General features: G+C 37.8%; 1 protein-coding gene across 3 annotated transcripts in view; it reads right to left on the bottom strand.

The window, feature by feature from the left end:
- Nucleotides 1-1,028: 1,028 nt before the first annotated feature.
- STAG3 (stromal antigen 3) overlaps nt 1,029-14,259 on the bottom strand; it is a 33,778-nt gene continuing 20,547 nt past the window's right edge. Inside the window, exons 16-29 of one of the 3 annotated variants that reach the window (XM_027843903.1) lie at nt 14,081-14,168; nt 13,597-13,677; nt 13,397-13,489; nt 13,113-13,281; nt 12,853-12,995; nt 12,184-12,285; nt 11,399-11,547; nt 11,041-11,169; nt 10,780-10,934; nt 7,163-7,331; nt 2,889-2,993; nt 2,694-2,787; nt 1,690-1,760; nt 1,029-1,406 (exon numbers count right to left, since the gene is read on the bottom strand). In XM_027843903.1, coding sequence (XP_027699704.1) covers nt 1,331-1,406; nt 1,690-1,760; nt 2,694-2,787; nt 2,889-2,993; nt 7,163-7,331; nt 10,780-10,934; nt 11,041-11,169; nt 11,399-11,547; nt 12,184-12,285; nt 12,853-12,995; nt 13,113-13,281; nt 13,397-13,489; nt 13,597-13,677; nt 14,081-14,168 — 1,624 coding nt within the window. In that variant the 3' untranslated portion in view covers nt 1,029-1,330. The remainder of the gene's footprint in view (nt 1,407-1,689; nt 1,761-2,693; nt 2,788-2,888; nt 2,994-7,162; nt 7,332-10,779; nt 10,935-11,040; nt 11,170-11,398; nt 11,548-12,183; nt 12,286-12,852; nt 12,996-13,112; nt 13,282-13,396; nt 13,490-13,596; nt 13,678-14,080; nt 14,169-14,259) is intronic. The other 2 variants (XM_027843911.1, XM_027843919.1) reach the window with 2 other exon arrangements.

Raw genomic sequence — 14,259 nt, 5'->3', positions numbered from 1 at the left:
GCCCTGTATTCCTGGTATAAATCCTACCTGGTTATGACCAGGTATATGATCCTAATGATATATTACCGTAGTCTCCTTTGGGAGTCATATTTTTAAGGACAACGACAGACTAGATAAGAGTGACTAGAATGGTAAAATCATATCATACAATGGCTACAGGAACTAATGTGTTTCGCCCAGAGAATAAAAGATAAAGTGGAGAGATAATAGCTGCCTTAAAATATCTGAATAGCTGTCATAGAAGAGGAAACAGACTTATTCTGTGTAGGTCCAAAGGGCATAACTAAGACCAATAGGAAGTTACAAGGAAGCAGATTTTGGGTCAAAAGATTTAATTGGAACTGCTTCCCAGTGGAATAGACTGCCTAAATAATACAGCACATTCTCCCATTCATTGGTATTAAAAAAGAAACTGAAATAGGGTAAAAGATTTTTGAACTAGGAGGAATACTGGAAAGATGATCTCTGAGATTCCTCCAAATGCAAAGATTCAATTATTTTGTATCTTCAAAGAGAAATGTAAATATGATTGATGGAAAGAAACAAAAGGATAGAAGAATAAGAGAGATTATCCTTGGAGAAGAGGAATACCTCAATATAGGTAGGAGGGCTTCAGAATAAGCTGACCTATAAGGCTTTGAGCATGAGTGAAATAGATGGCTACCCATCTAGGTAATTTATAAGGAAAATTCCACAAGATTCTATCTGCTCCCAAGAATCACCTCTGCAACCTAGCCAATATAGTCTGTCATAGTGCTTCTCCTTGTCTTCTGACTCAGCTTAAAACTTCTTAAATTTAATAACTTTCTAAGTATTCAGTGACAAAGAGTTCTTCGTCATTCAATCAACAGATATTAATCAGACACTTGCGCAAGACACTGCCCTAGAATTCTCTACAAAGTCCCAAGGGAAAAAGTTCCCTCTATCCAGAAGCATAAACCTTACAAATCATACTCCCAGGGACCAATTTTGATTTCCAATAACCTTTATTAAGTTAACAAGCACCAAAAATGCACAAAAAAGTTGGGAGATAAGATGTCTCCATAAAACATAGGGAAATAAAGGTTCCTTTCCAATAAAAATGTGGTATACCTCTTCAAAAATATGATGATGGACTCTCCTCTCCCAAATTATTGTGTGAAGGAACTTAAATCTCAATAATAAGCATGGTTAAGCATGCATCAGGAAGAGTAGAAAAGTCATGACTTCTCCAACCCAAAAATCACAGAGAGGAAAGAAAACATAAGATTAAATTGGGAGAGGAGGAAGACAAGTAAAAGCTCCTCCTTTATTTTTCCTCACTGACTGGGGTGGCTTTGGACCCCATTTTTTATATTCCAGTTGGTGATATTATATTGATGACTGGACAATCAGCTTGAAGAAGGCACAGTGTGGTCTCAGAAATCCTAGGAAGACAAGGAAAGGAACTCATAAAAGAAAAAAGAAAAAGACAAGCACACAACTCCATATTCTTTTATATTACAGTTCTATGGCAGCCCTCCTCCTCTACCCACAACCCTGATTCCAAAGATCCAAAGATAATGTGAGAGTAGGGCTTTTGATTTTTACCTTACTACCTCTAAAATATGTTATATGACCTGAAGACCTCCCATCTGTTGTCACTCAAGAAAAAGCAATCCCCCACTGCCTAGTTCCCTTGCTCTCATAGCTACTCCTAGGCATACTCACACATCACTGCCTACCTCTGCAGAGTCAAAAAGGTCTCGCTGGCGTTTGAAGGAAGAATGAGAGCTTGCATGCTGGAAAGAGTAGAGTTAAAAGTTTGAAGGGTATCCTTCCCACTCCTACAACTTCCCTTTATGTAGACAGCTCACTCTTTGCCTGTTCTCCTAGCTATAAAGGGAGCCAATGGCTCCTGCCAGTTATTTAATTAAAGTTAATGAAAAGGGGGAAGCCTTTGTCTTCTCTGTGTGAGCCTCCTAAAGCTAATCCTGAGCTAGACTTGGCATTCCCTTATCCCAGGCAGATGAAAGGTTTCTCACAAAAGATTTTCAAAGAAGGAGACATTCCAGAATTTCTTATTCTTCATTTTTAAGTTTTCAAACTTCCAACCCTTCACCTTCTACCCCTTCCAGTTCTCTTTAGGGAAGAAGACCTCTGACTGGTCAGAGGACATGGATTCAAAACCACCTCTGATACTTACTACCTATGTGAAATGGGGCAACCCACCTAACCACTTTGACATTCAATTTTCTCATCTATAAAAATTATCAGCTGGATTAAATTGCTTCAAATTATGAATCTATTATCCTATGATTATTCCTTCTGTAATCCACCCAACTCCTTTCTCCTTCTTAAAGCAATTGGGGGAGGAAAAAGGAATGGGAGGAAGTGAGAAGCCTAGGGTATGAGTGAGCTGAGTAATCTGGGATTGGGAAAGCTCTCTAAAGGAGAGGTGAGGAGGGGAAGAAGAATCTTGTGGATATGGTAGGCAAAGAGATTATTGCCAGAGACAGAGAGGGATGAGTGCTCCATTTCCCTCCACTCACCCAAGTACCCTTATTAAGCAGGTGAAAACCACTCCAGAACACTTAGATTCCTCATTCTCTTTCCCCTGACTTTCTCAAACTCCCAAAGCAGCAGTCAGGTAATGGGGTGGGGGTTGGGGAATATGTTTATAGATAGCAAGGACGAACCAGAATACTTTTATTTTCTTTCTCTGCCCCACTTACCTTATCTGTGTCTTCCCATTTCCCTGCTTCCTCTTCACTTGACTCTTCTATCACTATCTCATCATCATCATCCTCCTCCTCCATAAGACTGAGTCTAGTGGAGGTTGCATAGAAGGGCAGGATAAGAAGAAAGTTCTTTCACAATGGGAAGATAAAAGGTTTTAAGATGGTAAAGGAAGAGAAAGAGATACTAACCGGGTTAGCTGACTGCCCAGACCAGATCCGTAGCGGCTATGTACATTGTGGTGGAAATCCTCTCGGTATGAGTATTTGGGCTTTTGGGAGCCAAAGGGTGGCTGGCTATATGGACAGAGATATGGAAGGAATTAATTTAAAGAAAAAACAGAACACTTATTAAGTACCTACTATGTGCAATGAACTGTTTTAGATAATGAGGATAAAGCAGAAGAAAATGTCTTACTCCCTACCTTCAAGGAGCTAGTCTCAAGGTAAGATATCTATATAAATAACCATTATGCAAATTAAAATGTGATGTGTGAGTACAAGATGTTAAACAAGAGAAGAGTAGCAAAGGACAACAGAATCACTTTTAGCATGCCCTGGATGCTTCACGGAGAAGGCAATGATATCTGTGCTAGGTCTCAAAGGATGAAAAAGATTTCAAAGATTTCTATTTAGTAAATAAGTCAGTCAATAAGTATTTATTAAACACTTGATTTGCACCAACATGTAAACAACTATGCACAAACAAGATAGAATAAATTGGAGATAATCAATAGAGGGAAAGCGCTAGCTTTCTTGACCTCTTAATAAGAACTGGGAAATGCTTCTTGTAGAAAAAAGGAATGAACTGGGTATGCAATTAAAAAAAACTAGAAAAAGAACAAATTAAAAATCCCCAATTAAACACTAAATTGGAAATCCTAAAAATTAAAGGTGAAATTAATAAAATTAAGTGTAAGAAAACCATCAAATTAATAAATAAAACTAGGAGTTAGTATTATGAAAAAAATCAATGAAATAGATAAACCATTGGTTAATATGATTTTTAAAAAAGAGAAGAAAACCAAATTACTAGTATCAAAAATGCAAAGGGTGAATATATCAATAAAGAAGATGAAATCAAAGCAATTATAAGGAGTTATTTTACCCAATTATGTGCCACTAAGTTTTACAACTTAAGTGAAATTGAAAAATATTCACAAAAATAAAAACTGCCCAGATTAGCAGATGAGGAAATAGAATATCTAAATAGACCTATTTTAGAAAAAGAAATTGAGCAGGCCATATATAAGCTTCCTAAGAAAAAAGCACAAGGGCCAGATGGATTTACAAGTGATTTTTTTCAAACATTTAAAGACCAACTATTTCTAATATTAAATAAATTATTTGGAATAATAGGCAAAGAGGGGTCCTACCAAGCTCCTTTTATGAAACAAATAAGATACTGATACCTAAACCAGGAAAAGTAAAAACAAAGAAAGAAAATCATAGACCAATTTCATTAATGAATATGGATGCAAAAAATCATAAATAAAATACTAGCTAAAAGATTACAACAATATATTACAAAGATTATATATTACAACCAAATGGAATTCAGACCAGAAATGCAGGGATGGTTTAACGTAAAGAAAACTATTAACATAATTGATTATATCAAAAGTAACAAAAACCATATCAATAGATGCAGAAAAAGCATCTATTTGGGCTTTTGGGAGCCAAAGTACGACACTTATTTCTATTAAAAACACTTGAAAGTATAGGCATAAATGGACTTTTCCTTAAATTGATAAGACTCATTTACCTAAAACCATTAGCAAGCATAATTTGTAATAGGGATAAGATAGAAGATTTCCCAGTAAGATCAGGTGTGAAACAAGGATGCCCACTGTCATCAATTATTATTCAGTATTGTATTGGAAATCCTAGCAATAGCAGTAAGAGAAGAAAAAGAAATAGAAGAAATCAGAATAGGGAATGAAGTGATAAAACTATCTCTTTTGCAGATGATATGATGATATACTTGGAAAATTCTAAAGACTCAAATAAAAAGTTAACTGAAATAATTAATAATTTCAGCAAAGTATAGCAGGATATAAAGTAAACCCACATAAATCATCAGCATTCCTATATATCACCAACAGGATCCTGCAGGAAGAGACAGCTAGAGTTAACCCATTTAAAATGATTCTAGACAGTATAAAACACCTGAGAATACACGTACTAAAACAATCCCAGGATCTATATGAACAAAACCATAAAAAACTTTGTACACAAATAAAACCAGATTTAAATAAATGGAGAAATATTAATTCTTCATGGGTAGGCAGGGCCAATATAATAAAAATGACAATTTTACCTAAATTAATCTATTTATTTAATGCCATCCCAATTAAGTTACCAAAAAATTATTTTACAGAGCTAGAAAAAAATAATAAAATTCATTTGGAAGAACAAAAGGTCAAGAATATCAAAGGAACTAATTAAAAAAACATAAAGAAAGGAGGTTTAGCAGTACCAGATCTTATATATTACAAGGCAATAATTATAAAAACTATAAAACTATTATACTGGCTAAGAAATAGCAAGGTAGATCAGTGGAACAGAGAAGACATGCAAATTGCAGTAGCAAACAAATATAACTTGTTTGACAATTGTAAAGACTTAAGTTTTGGGGGTAAGAACTCATTATTTGGCAAAAATTGTTGGGAAAGCTAGAAAGCAGTCTGGCAGAAATTGGGCATAGAATGATATCTTACACCATTTACCAAGATAAGGTCAATAGATACATGACCTAGATATAAAGGGAGATACTACAAGAAAATTTAAAGAACATGGAACATATTACCTATCAGACTTATGGATAGATGAACAATTTATGAACAAACAAAAGATAGAGAATGTTGCAAGATGTAAAATGGATAGTTTTGATTACATCAAATTTAAAAGTTCTTGTATAAATAAAATAAATGTAGCCAAGATCAGAAGGCAAGCATAAAACTGGGAAAAAATTTTATAGACAGTTCCTCAGATAAAAGTCTCATATCTCAAACTTATAAAGAACTTTGTCAAATCTAAAAGACTGAGTCATTCCCCAATTGATAAATGGTCAAAGGATATGAACAGGCAGTTTTCTAATGAAGAAATCAAAACAATTTATGGTCATATGAAAAAATGCTCTAACTCATTATTGATTAGAGAAATGCAAATTAAAACAACCTTGAGATATTTTATACCTATCAGATTGGCTAAAATGATAGAAGGGGAAAGTGACAAATGTTGATGAAGATGTGGAAAAATTGGGACCTTAATTCATTATTCATGGACCTGAGAGGTGATCCAACTATTTTGGAGAGAGATTTGGAATTATGTTCAAAGAGTTATTAAACTGCCTATACCCTTTGACCCAGCAACACCACTATTAAGTCTGTTTCCCAAGATGATTAGGGAAAATGGAAAAGAACCTATATGTTCTAAAATATTTATAGCAGCTCTCTTTGTGGTGGCAAAGAACTGGAAATTGCAGTTGCCCGTCAGTTGGGAAATCGCTAAAGAAATTGTGGTACATGTTCATGATGGAATACTATTCTGCTATAAGAAATAATCAGCTCAATGATTTTAGAAAAGCATGGAGAGACCTTCATGAGATAATGAAGAGTGAAATGAGCAGAACCAAGAGAACACTGTATATAGTAATAGCAGTATTGTTTTAAGAACAACTTTCACCAACCAAGCCATTCTATTATAAACATCCAAATTAACCTCAAATATCCTATGAAGGAAAATGCTGTTTGAATCCAGAAAGAAAGATTGCTATGGTATAGGAAATGATGAGCTGGTGGATTTAGAAAAACATGGAAAGACTTAGACTTATGGAAGAAGATGCTATCTACCTTCAGAGAAACATACGATAGGAGGTAATAAGCATAGTACAGTCTTACATGTATGTGTATGAGTGTATATGTGTACATATGTGTATGTTTATAGATATCTATGTATATATATATATATCTCCACACTTAACTGTAACCTCCTTTAGGGTGGGGGGAGAGGGCAGGGGGAAAAAAATAAAGTAAAAAGTTCACAGGAGAGAACAAAAGAAAACCAACAAGGAAGCAAAGAAAAGCTGGATACATTTGAAAACAATGTGTAGTATTTATTATATATGTTTTCTTGAAATGGAAATTTATTGTTTTACATTGAATCCTTTCTTATGGTCTGCTGTGTACATGGCAATGTTTTTTTTTTCTTTTCTCATTTTATATTTAAGTGTAAAATAAAAAAAAATTTACAAAAAAAAGGATCAATGTAAGTCTGGGGAGAAGGTAAATGGATTTGTAAAGAAGGTCTGAAAGGCAAAAACTGAAGAGGCAACATAAACAGAAAATTAAAGTGAGAACTACAGTACAGGATCATTGTGGGATCATGAAAGAAAGACTCATAAAAAAGTTAGACAAATGCCAAGACACAGAAACTGAGGCTTAGACCCTCTCCCTAGTCCTCACCTTTGGGTAAACTCTGATGCAGAGTCCTCTTCTCCATCCTTTTGTCTCCAAAGGGAATACCTCCCTTTCACTGTTGTGGAGGTGAACGTAGGAGTCTGTGGAGCACTGCTTAGAAGCAGACTCTGTTCCTGAGGTGGGCAGAAATGCTCTTGACCTTGCTTGGAGGTGGCTGTAGAGACAGACAAATATGCCAACTTCTAGCCCAGAGGACTTATATACCAATCTCTTAAACTTCCTTAAGGTTTACCCAAGTTTATTTTTGCCCAGGACAGGGTTTGACATAGGGACTAAGGGAAAAACAACTTCCATGACTTAGGAATGATTCCATCCACACTACCAGGGGTAGATGAAGTGCTAATACACAATCTGAAGTGGGATTGTGGAAGTGTATTTAGCATTAAGGGCTTTTTCAGTCCCTGACTTCAAGGAGCTCATACTCTATTATGGGAAGAAAAAACATCTGGTTTCACAGGATAATGGCAAAACATCAAAAAATCTTGCCTCCTGTCAGAAACATGAAGGAAAGAATGAAAAAAAATTTGTTAAGCACTTATTGATTATTTCAAATTTATCCTGTACGTATCTAGTTCGTACATGGTTGTTTTCATCCCCATTGGACTGTGAGGTCCTTGATAACAGGGACTGGGGTTTCGTCTTTTTACTTTCCCTTTTCTCGTGTCCCTAATGTTTAGCACAGTAACTGGCACACAAGTGATTAATAAGAGTTTGTTGACTGACTGGACATTCATTACATGATGGCCTAATAAAGAACTGAGTAGGGGGAGGGATTGGAGATCATAATAAGGATGAAGAACAGGTAAGGATAAAGAGGTGATAAAGCAGAAGGAAAGTCAGAATGATAGATTATGATTAGGTAAAGGAATTCAGAATTCAGGAACTCTTAAGTTATTATTTACTTCTATTATTCATCTCGCCCTCATCTGTAGCCCAGCACAATTAAATATCTTTTCATGTTATACCTTTTTGTATCTCTCAAAGGACCCAACACAATGGTTTACACATAGAAGGCTTTCAATAAATAATCAGCATCACAGAATTTAAAGTGGGAAGGGACCTTAGAGACCCAATCAAACCTTTTCATTTTATAAAGAAATTAAGAACCAGAGACGAGAAATAACTAGGTAAAGATTAAAAGGCAAATTGAACCTAGGTCTCCTGACTCCCAGGCCATTTCTTTCTCCAGTGGAATGTACCATCTTCATTTCTAACTAAAAGATGACAGAGGATAATTCTTCAGTTAAGATTTAGGACATAATTATTACAGTAAATCTTCAACATTCTCATGTTTAACTTTTACCATTTAAGTATTTGTGTGATTTTATTAGTAGTCACATTTTCACTTTCATGTTGGCAACCATGCACATTTGAGGCTACGTGCACTAGAAAAAAAAATGAGAAGCAACATGCACGCAAGTTTGTGGAGCAACTGGTGCTTCATTGGTCTTGTTTACCCTTCTGTTATAAAGAGCTCCCTGTACATCCATATATTTTCATTGTTTTCCTTGAAAATTCAAGTTTTGTTTTGCAATTATGCCCCTAAAACATAGTGCAAGTCCTTTGGGCTCTGAGATGATGTTGAGACCTTGCCAATCTCAGTGTCTTCCAACAGAAACGACAAAGGTGCCAGCAACCTCTCCCTTGGTTTTTCAGAGAGTAGCCAAAGTAGAGACAGGTTTACAGCAGCATAGTATATAGTACAACACCCTTACACCTCCATCTGACACAACAGAAGGTAAGATTAAGATTAAAAAATGTTTTAGTTTTAAGAATTTTATTTGTAGTATAGTATTTATGGTACTGCAGATTCCATGTGTTGCGCAAAGTGAATATTATCTGAATTTTTTTTTTAAATTAACATGTTAGTATAAAAGGTCACAGAATACTAGCGAATTACTGGCAAGAAAAAGTGTTTTGCATGTTACCAATTTTATTTTGTACCCTGCATTTTATAGGTTATTTCATGGTTACTGTATTAGAAAAAGTACATACTATCAAAATTGTTCTGTTATAAAGAATTTTATCCAGAAAAGTGTACTTTCAGCAATCTCCAGCAAAAGATTACATTTTTGGGAGATTATGGGAACCTAACCCCCTATTTTCCCATTCAATGTATCAACATTTGTGTTTTTCATTTTCACCTCATTTTCTAGGAACCTTACCCCAGCAAAAGCTGAGGATTAATTGTATATGTTAGAACTATATAAATGTCAACTATTATCATTCTCTCTAGTTTTTTGTGACACTTTTCTCTCCTGGTTCTCCTCTTACCTCACTGCTTCTTCTCAGTCTCTTTTGCTTGATCTTCATCCAGGGCACAAGTGCTTATAGTGGGTGTCTCACAGGACTCTGTCGTGGGCCCTTTCTCTTCTCTTTATACTATTTCATTTGGTGATTTTATCAGCTCCCATGGATTCAATTATCATCTCTATGCTAATGAATCTCAAATTTACTTATCTAATCTTAACCTGTCCAATGACCTCCGGTCTCTCATTTCCAACTACCTAGTAGACATCATCTCAAGTTCAACATGTCCAAAACTGAACTTATTATTTACCTTCCAAATTTTCCTCCCTTCCAAATTTCCCTATTACTATTGAGGTTACTCATAACCATCCTCCCAGGTCCCTAGTCTGGCAACATCAACTCCTCACTGTCTCTCATCCTCCATATGCCATCTGTTGCCAAGGCCCGGTGATTTTACCTTCCTAACATCTCTTTCATTAGCTTCCTCTTAGCACTGTCACTACCCTGATGCAGGCCCTCATTATCTTATACAAAGACTATAGTAATAGTCTGCTGATTTGCCTGCCATAAGTCTCTCCCCACTCCAGTCTATCCTCCATTCACATGTCAAAGTGATCTTCCTAAATTAAAGGTCTGACCATGTCATTCCCCTACTAAATAAACTCCAGTGGCTCCCTATAACCTTTAGGATCTTCTGGTGTTCAAAGCCCTTTATAATCTGCACCCCGCCCCCAACACACACACATATGCTTTTCCACTCTTCTTATAACCTGCCTCCCTTGATTCAGTGACAATGGCTTCCTTCTTGTTCCTTGAACAAGAAGGCACTCCATCTCCAAATTCTAGGCATTTTCACTGTTACCATGCCAGGAATGCTCTCTTTCTTCATATCTACCTCTAGGCTTCCCTAGCTTCCTTCAAGTCCCAGCTAAAATTTCATCTTCTACAAGATGCTTTTCCTAATTCCTCTTAAATCCTAGTGCCTTTCTTCTGTTTGATTATTCCCTATTTATCCTGTACATAGCTTGTATGTACATAGTTATTTGCATGTTGTCTCCCCCAGTAAGATTGTGAGCTCCTTTTACATTTCTGCGTATCTCCAGTGCTTAGTATTATGTTTGACAAACAGGCATTTAATAAGTAACTTCTTATTGACTGAGTTTGGTTTTATAATCATCTAGGTTGTTTTTTGTTTTTTGTTTTTTGTTCCTCTCAGTTTAGAATTCCTTTATATAGCTCAATGAACTGATGAAGAGAGCAACCGCTAAGAGTTAAAGAAATAGCAACATTTGTTGGTTGCTTACACAATGGAGAAAAGGGCAGGGATGATGAGATGTGCAGAAGGTCCTTACCTTCTATACGTCTCCTCTTGGGCTGGGGGTGTCCCTGAGGGCTGGTCTCAGCACTATTTTCTTGTGAGCTGAGGGAACGGCAATAAGAAATCACTGGGCTCCAGTGGCTACATGGCTGTGGGACCCGATGCAGGCACTTTTGAAAATAGGACAGCCTGAAACAGAAGAGAAAGGGAAAGGGGGTTTGAGTTACCAATGTCCCCTCCCCACTCCATTCTCCTCCTATAACCACTCCCACCTCATATTCCTGAAGTAACTTACAGGAGCTGCTTATCCTGGTGGAAAAGACGAGGTGAAAATTCTTCAAGCAGCTCCAAAAATGCCAAATTGGGAGGCTGATTTGAGGAGCTAGCTGGAGGCAACTCTGCCAGGGAAAACTTGATGCCTTCTCTTGATAGGGAGAAAATTATCTTAGGAGGGTGGTCATCTCTCACATCCCAGGACCAATGTATCTTGTACCTAAAACCCAGCTTGTTCCCCAAAGCCCAACAATCACCTCAACTTGTTTTCAGGATTATTCTTATTTCCCTACTTCTCCTAGCCTTCCACAATCTCTGTTCAAGTCCTGGACACCCAAATCCCACCTCTCTCCCCAGCCAATATATCAAGGCATCCTCACTTGTGCAGCATGACGATAAGGTCACGGTTCCGCAGCTGCTGAGGTCCAAAACTCAAGGCAAACCTGCGGGCCAGATCCCTCATCTCCATGAAGGCTGGGAGACTATCCAGGCCGTTTGGTCCATGCTCCTGTAACAGCTCCGTATACAACTGTTCCCAAGGTGTGGTGGTGTATTTGGAAAGGGGAAGAACAGTATAAGGCAGAAAAAAAAAATAAGAATTCACATTATGTACAAAAAGCACCTTCATAGACATCTCATTATACTCTACCATTTTACTGAGGAAACAGTTGCAGAGCAGTTAAATGATTTCCTCAATGTCATAATAAAACAGTTGGAATTAGATTTTCTAAATTCAAATCTAGGACTCCTTCCATGATACCACAGCAGCTCTGCCACACCTTTGCTCAGCCCCTCAGAAAGGCAAATCTTTTATCCTAACCCCATGGCAATAACTAAGTTGAAAAACACTGCCCACTGTGATAGAGGTTGGGGAAATGAAAACAGGGAAGAAAGGAAGGAAATCACCCCTACCTTATCTCCAGGACTCCCAAGTTATAAGCAGAAAGGGAAAGTTACATGGGGGTAGGGATGGCATCTGCTTAGCCAGTCTACACACATTTACTGGGTACCTCCATAAATGATATGGTGCAGTCAAAAGAAATGAGTCAAAATTCCTGTCCTTGAATCATCTAATATATAATTGGTAAAGGTTAGGCAGAAATATGTATAGGCTCTGAAGAAAGGATGCAATCAAGATTGGGGGCCCTGAGAAGAATGTGGATACCTGTTTAAGGCTAAGTAACAGGGTTTGAGAACACTGTTTTCGGTTGATCTGTCTTGACCGTGTTAGTATTTCCTTGATGATATCACCATAGTCATTGTAGAACTGAGGGGAGAAACACAGAGACAGTTTTCCCATTTCTACTAATAATTTCTTCTTCTCTTTAGTCAGGGTAGAAAAAACACCAAATATAAAGAAATAATTCCAACAGAAGTTTCAAAAGAAATCATGCTTAAGGAAAATACAAATAAGAATGGAAACTCCATCTCTGTCTAGATCTCTACATTTTCCAGCCATTACAGAGGCTTCACAATGAGTATTAGTAGCCTCACAAAATGGAGACAGATTTTGGGGGGCACGTGGAGCTAGATTCTATACCCTATTAAATCCTTTCTCCTCTTAAGAAATTCACCTATCTAGTCTCCTTCCCTTCATAGACAGGACAGTGTAAAGAAAGTTCTGCATAGAAGGAACAGACTCTCTTCTTTGGGCCACCACTCATCTCTCTTTTCTAACCTTCCCAATCTCCCCTCTTTATTTTTTCTATTCTTGTTCTCTTAGCTCTTACTCCAATTTGTTCTATCCCTTCTTCTCAGTACCTTGCAGTACTTGAAGATGTCTCTATGCCCAACTCTATTTCTATCCCCCTCCATAATTGGTCCTATTCCATACCTTGCTATAGTGCTTGAAGATATCTGAGGCTGCTTCCATCTCTAGAACCCCATAGAGCAACAGCTTACAGAATCCAGCCAAGAGACGACGACGCTGGTGCAGCTGTTCAATCTGTGCCTGTTCCTCCTCTGCATCTTTAGTGTCTAAGCCAGAGTACCAAGAGGAAACAAGTAAAATAAAGGCCATATTCCTCTGGCTCTGTGATCTAATTCCAGACTTTAGAGTTCTCCCTACCCACAGCCCCAACACCATTCTGGTACCACTGCCTGGCTCTCCTGGCTGGATGAAGACATGGTCCATGAGGAAGCTGGCTAACTCTGACTGCAGGGTGGTCTCAGGAAGGAAGATAAGAGGTTTCAGATGATCCTGCCCCCCCAAAATCATCTGAGGGCTGAAGATAAGGAGCAGGTCACTTAATAAGACAAAAGCCTGATGGGAGAGAAGGTGAAGCCAGAGATAAAGAAAAAAGGATCAGGCTACTTTGAAAAGGTAATTTCTACCCTAATGAAAATGTCCCACCCCCATGCTTCAGTACAGGTCTCACTTGTTCTTGGATCTCTGAATCCACATCTGAGAGGCAGCTTTGGCAGAGATCACACAAGGTCAACAGTTTGCCCCTCAAGCCCATCACCTGTTCCTATAGAGGTGAATTGAGGAGGGGAATGATTACAATAAAGACAAAGACAGGCTTCCTTGACTACCCTTCCCGTATATCCAATTTCCTCACATTAGATTCATAGTTACCTGTGAAGACTTTGATCCAGAGACATGAGCCAATGTCCAAAGGACAGAGAAATAGATGAGGGTCAGTGCTGGGAGGATTATCTGCATGATTCAGTGAAGGGAAATAAAGGTTGGAAAAACAGAAGGTATAGGAGGAGAGAGAGTTGAAAGATGTGAGAAGAAGGAAAGACAACTAGGCTGGGACTATCTCCTATCACTTTCTCTCCCTTCTCTTTAAAGGGAATACATGTAGATCTAAGCCTTTGGGCATTGGAAAGATTTGTCAATACTCTCAGATTTGTCAGTCTCCTGGAATACACTGAGGTGGCATCAATAGTTTTCTTCATTGGGTAAAAGTGGGGCACCTCCCAATAGTGTGTAAGAAGAGAAACATCCCTCCAAGTCCCTGGGAATATTCCTGGAATTGGAAAAGGCTGTAATATTTGGCAAGCTTAGAAGTGCTTTGTAAAGCTCCTGCCCTATCCTGTTTTCCCCTTTGGCTCACTTGTCGTGGAACATCTCCAGTATCCACAGCTTTTTTCAGGAGTCGGCAACATGGCTCATACAGCTCCCAGCGTGTTAAATCATGGGCACTGGAAGTTAGGATGGAGGGAAGAGAAAAGGGTTAAAATGGACTGTGCCAGGAGAGGTTAGGGTAGGGAGAGGAAGAAGAGGGAGTGCTCA

Source organism: Vombatus ursinus, unplaced genomic scaffold, assembly GCF_900497805.2.
Source record: "Vombatus ursinus unplaced genomic scaffold, bare-nosed wombat genome assembly UNPS02005197.1, whole genome shotgun sequence".
Taxonomy (NCBI): Eukaryota; Metazoa; Chordata; class Mammalia; order Diprotodontia; family Vombatidae; genus Vombatus; species Vombatus ursinus.
The sequence above is the reverse complement of the archived record's forward strand: the minus strand, read 5'-3'. Positions and strand labels throughout refer to the sequence as shown.